The sequence below is a fragment of the Mandrillus leucophaeus genome, unplaced genomic scaffold (assembly GCF_000951045.1).
Source record: "Mandrillus leucophaeus isolate KB7577 unplaced genomic scaffold, Mleu.le_1.0 Scaffold872, whole genome shotgun sequence".
NCBI lineage: Eukaryota > Metazoa > Chordata > Mammalia > Primates > Cercopithecidae > Mandrillus > Mandrillus leucophaeus.
This window is the reverse complement of record NW_012109497.1, coordinates 694,670-700,075: the sequence shown is the minus strand read 5'-3', so window position 1 is coordinate 700,075 and position 5,406 is coordinate 694,670. Positions and strand designations below refer to the sequence as shown.

General features: G+C 33.9%; 1 protein-coding gene across 2 annotated transcripts in view; it reads left to right on the top strand.

The window, feature by feature from the left end:
• Positions 1-4,773, top strand: part of ANKRD26 (ankyrin repeat domain 26) — a 100,512-nt gene extending 95,739 nt beyond the window's left edge. For both annotated transcript variants that reach the window (XM_011969107.1, XM_011969106.1), the window contains exons 33-34: positions 1,935-1,980; positions 3,160-4,773. In XM_011969107.1, coding sequence (XP_011824497.1) covers positions 1,935-1,980; positions 3,160-3,293 — 180 coding nt within the window. In that variant the 3' untranslated portion in view covers positions 3,294-4,773. The remainder of the gene's footprint in view (positions 1-1,934; positions 1,981-3,159) is intronic.
• The last annotated feature ends 633 nt before the right edge of the window (positions 4,774-5,406 follow it).

Below are 5,406 nucleotides of genomic sequence, written 5' to 3'. Positions count from 1 at the left end.
ACAAAAATTAGCTGGGCGTGGTAGTGCACGCCTGTAGTCCCAGCTACTCAGGAAGCTGAGGCAGGAGAATTGCTTGAACCTGAGAGGCGGAGGTTTCAGTGAGCTGAGATTGCGCCAATGCACTCCAGCCTGGGCAACAGAGTGAGGGGGGAAAAATAACCTCTACTTAAATTTGTTCCACAAGAAGTATTCTCTGTCTAGACAGTTAAGATTTCTTCAGTATTAGAGTAAGCAATTTGCTAAGAGTATTTCATTTTTATCTAAGCAAAATATACATATTGTGAAAGTATTTGTAAATAGGGTATAAAGAAATAAAATGTATTACACGTAGGAAATAAATATTTAGGAGAAGCGAGAAACTAAATTACATTAGTAGTTCCTTAATATAAGTCATGTAAAAATGTATATTTATGTCATGTTTATTAATGAATAGCAATATAAGATTTGTTCAATAAAGGCTTCTCCTTTTATTTGGTATTGAGTTATTACTTTTACAGGACCTGTCTGCTAATGCTGTTGTCACATTATTCAGTTTATAAGGCCTGTCTGTAATGTTACTGTCACAGAAATATATGGAAAACAATCTTACAAAAAATTGGGAAACCTGTTAGTCAAAAAATTTTATCTTCATGCCTAACATTTTTAAAAGCATTGGAGATCATATTATCATTATCACCACAAAGTGCCTGTTATGCTCACTATATAGTGTGCTGTTTCAGACCGCGTTCTGGGTATTTAGAGAGAGAATACCTTTTATAAAAAAGATTTAAATAAGAGCACTCTAAATGGGCCACTTGCAATATAGTTTGAAATATTCCCACACATTTCATAGTTAAGTATATAAATAAAATTAGATGTTTAAAAAATTGGTACTAATTTTTGAAATCAAAATTACAATTAAAGAGCTATACATATTTTTTTTGTTTATAATTCTACCAAGTTGTGAATCAAAGAAACTAAACTGGAAAACTAGCTTTAACTTATATTTATCACTTTTTGAGCAAATTTTCTGAAATCTTTGTGTTTACATGAATAAAGAAATGTTACTTATAATATATAGGTAGGATAATACTTATTTTCACTTACTTTTTTGCCAGTAGAATTTTCACATGACATTATGATAGTATCACTTTCTTCATGTATATATTGATGATTTTGTACCAAAAAATAGCATAGAACATACTTTAAAATTTTAATTTTCTAAAAGTAGACAATAGAAAGTGTTTTATTTGTTTTTGTTTTTGTTTTTTTTTTTTGAGATGGAGTCTCTCTCTGTCGCCCAGGCTGGAGTGCAGTGGTGCAATCTCGGCTCACTGCAACCTCTACCTCCTGGGTTCAAGCAATTCTCCTGCCTCAGCCTCCTGAGTAGCTGGGACTACAGGTGCACAGCACCATACCTGGCTAATTTGTTTTGTATTTTAGTAGAGATGGAATTTCACTATGTTGCCCAGGCTGGTCTCGAACTTCTGAGCTCAGACAATCTGCCTGCCTTGGCCTCCCAAAGTGCTAGGATTATAGATTTGAGCCACTGTGCCCCACCAGAAAGTTTATTTTAAGGAAAAATCCATTAAAGTGAAAAAACTGATTAAGCTTTATAAAGGTCAGAGTTTTGCTAAGAATTTCAAAGTAATGCATTCTTTGCAAACTATGACTTCAGTTGTTTAACCTAGTACGAAAAAGAGAAAATATCACCTCTCTGACATTATGTATATGCAATAGACCAATATTAATTGTACTTTTTATCAGATTAAACAACATTACACATTTTTAAAATCTAAAGTAGGAATTTTATTTATGTGATTATTTTTATATTTAAGCAATCAAGTGTAGTCTTTAAGAGTATTACAGGCCACGTTTTGTAAGTGATATATCATTCCCATGATAATGTCTCTTGTGTAACTTAAACATTATAAATAACATTTGACTTATTTCAGATGCAGCAGGAGTTAGAAAAAAATATAACTAGAGAACTCGAAGAAGGTATGTTGCCAAACTTCATGAATTAAATTTAGATTGATTAATTGATTTCTGAAATAAACTGTAAATGGTGAGTGGGATCCCTTTCCATTGTTTGGCTAATAGATACTACATTAAGTGTTCTTTCTTACACACATCTAATGAAAGATGTGAAAACATAAATATTCATAGTGGAGAGTATACTTCCTTTGTCTCATTAATTCATCATGTTCCATAGCTTTAAAAAAATCTCAAGAAGTCTTTGCAGCTCTTTTTTTTTTCGGCTCTACACTTTCTTCACTTCTGCCATTCCCATAAAACTGTAGCCAGCATGCAGAAATTATTCTTAGAAAACAAAGGCATCATCAACTTCTCAGGGGTATGGTGGTGATTTAAGGCCCAAAGACCCCAGACTTACCTAGTAATACCTAGTCTGTAATTACAGTTCATAAGCAGTCGCTTGACAGGTGACATTTTAAATCTCCAATCATTTACTTTGTCATTGGTTTCCCTTTGCCCTCAGGAGAAGCTCCAAGTTCCTTAGCATGGAATAAAAACACCCACATCAATGTGGTCCTTGTCATGTCATTCAACCTTATTTCTCACCCCTTACTGTTCTCCGGGCCCCTTTGCTCTGGCATCCAGCCACCCTAGACCACGTGGAATTCCACAGGGAGCTTCCTCAGCTCCAGCTCTTGGCATTTGCTTCTTCCTTCTGTCTGGCATGTTTTCCTTGTCCTTCAGGTATCAGTCTACACATTGCCTCCATCAAAAAGCCTACGTTATTGACTCAGACCTGGGATAGGTGTCCGTTCTGTGTGTTCCAGTAGTGTCCTGTCTTACACCTCTCATGGTATCTGTGACTCTGTATGGAAATTGTATGTTTGTCTGTTTTTTCAGATTATAGCATATGTTTGTTAGAGATGGATCATATCATCTTCATCTTGTAATTCCAGTGCTTACTTTGCTCATGGTTGTTGAATAAATGAATGAAGAGAAGCTCTGATATCTAACTACAAGGATAAATTAATTCAATGTGCAACCACAGGCAAATTATATTTAATAGTAATCTTGTATAATAGTTGTGCATAGATATATTTCTTTATTAAAACTGACAAAATTCTCAACTCTTTTACTGACTTTTACTTAGTTAACTTTGAAATCTTTTAGGTAAAGAATATAATTCTTTCTTTTTCATTTTAGCTGCTGCTGAATTGGAATCTGGATCAATAGCTTCTCCTCTAGGATCTACTGATGAGTCAAATCTAAATCAAGATCTGGTTTGGAAAGCATCAAGAGAATATGTACAGGTTTTAAAGAAAAATTATATGATCTGAAAGATAAAATTTTATTACTGGGCTGTTTATGTGACATTTTAATTGTTTCTCATTAAATATTAATATATGACATGTAAAAATCTTTATTAAAGGAAAATATTTTTGTATCATATGTGTCAGATCAAAATTTGTATAGTATTTTAAACAATGTAACTTGGCTTCTTTAACTTTTAAGTGGATTTTGCCAGTGAAAACCAGGAATATTGAGTTTTACATACTCAAAGTGCCCAAATGTCAGCTGTTTAAACAGCCAAACCACGAAGTTGTCATTAATACTTTAGTGCAGTTAATTGATGACTTATTTGTATTTTGTAATTTTTATCACTATATGTAGTGGTAGAGTTGGACTTAGACGTCATTTTGTTGTGCAGGAACTATGGTCATTGTTCATGTTTGGATGTATTAACAATCGTTACAGTGCCATCAAATATACACAATTTTAAGCACTGATTTATATAGCTCTTCTCAGGGAGAAATAAGATTTGCCTAATTCACCTTTTCTGTTTGTTTATTTATTTCTAATTAACCTTTTGGAAATAGTCTTCAATTTAGAGAAAATTTCCAAATTTTAATACAAAGACTTTCCCCTCTGAACCATTTGAGAGTAAATTGCTGACACTCTACCATGATTTCTGATTTCTTAGTGGGTATTCCTACAAGTCAGGACATTCTATGTAACTACAGTGCAAACATTGCAATCAGAAAGTCAACATTAATACATTCTAGTTTGTTACTTCTCTGTAATGTCCTTTATAACAAAAGGATCCCATTCCAATCCACGGCTTGTATTTAGTTGTTGTATCTCTTAGATTCTTTCAGTCTGGAACAGTTCCTCAGTCTTTCCTTGACCTTCATGACCTTGAGTATTTTGAAGAGTAAAGTCCAGTAACATAGAATGTCCCTTAATTGGGTTTCATGGTGATTAGATTTAGATTACATGATTTTTTGGCAGGAGTATCACAGAAGTGACCCAGTGATCTTCTCATTGCATCTTACCTGTGACCCTACAGTTTTGATTTGCCCTGTTACTGGCAATGTTAGCATTGATCACTGATCACTAACAGTGGTATCTGCTGAATTTCTCCTCTGTAATGTTATTTTTTCACCTTGTGGTTAATTTGTATTTTATGGGGAGGTAATTTGAGACTATGTACATATCTCTGTTCCTCATCAAACCCTCAATTTATTCATTTACTTCTATCAATATGGGTTCATGGTTTATTTTATTCAATGGGTTATCATTCATTAATATCATTATTAAAATTTGTTTTTCTTTTAAGAAATACTCAATTTTGACAATTTCAGACTTACAGAAAAATTGTAAGAGGTAGTACAAATAATTTTTGGATATTATTCCCTAAATGTTAATATTTTACTACATTTACTTCATCCTTTCTCCCCCTTTTCCTCCTCTCTCTCAAGATAAATATGAATATAGGTGCTTATGTCAGATATTTTTTCTGAACTGTTTGTAGGTTGCCTCTTTATTTCTAAATAATGCATATTTCCTAAATACAAGGAATTACCTTACATAAGTGTAGTTTAATGGTCAAAATCAGGATATTAACATTGGCTCAGTGTTAATATCTAATCTATAGACCTCATGCAGATTTTGCCAGTTGTCTCCAAAATATCCTGGATAGCCGAGGAAAATTCAAGATGGGGGATTTTCACCAGATGTGCTGTGTTGGTCCAATTGTCCCGTTTCTCTAGTCTCCTTTAATCTGGGACAGTTGCATGACAATCAAATTTATGTTTTTGGAGAGTATAGGTCAGCTGTTTTGTAGGCTTTCTCTCCATTTTGGTTTGTATGATGTTTTCTCATGATTAGCTTCAGGTTGTGCCATTTGGGCAGGGCTTTCACGCAGGCTGAGTTCTCTGCAGTGCAGCATCTGGAGGCATCTGCTGTCAACTTGCTTCCATTACTGGCCAATGTTGACTTTGATTATTTGGTTTGTTCAGATAATCGAAGTCCACATCCTGCCATGTTTGTCCATGGTAAAGCTACTGTATACTTTGTATTTAATAAGTATCTTGTGTAAAGATACTTTGAGGTTTTGTAAATATCTGGTACTACTCAGAACTTCAGCCATGAGATAAAGCCTTTCATTGG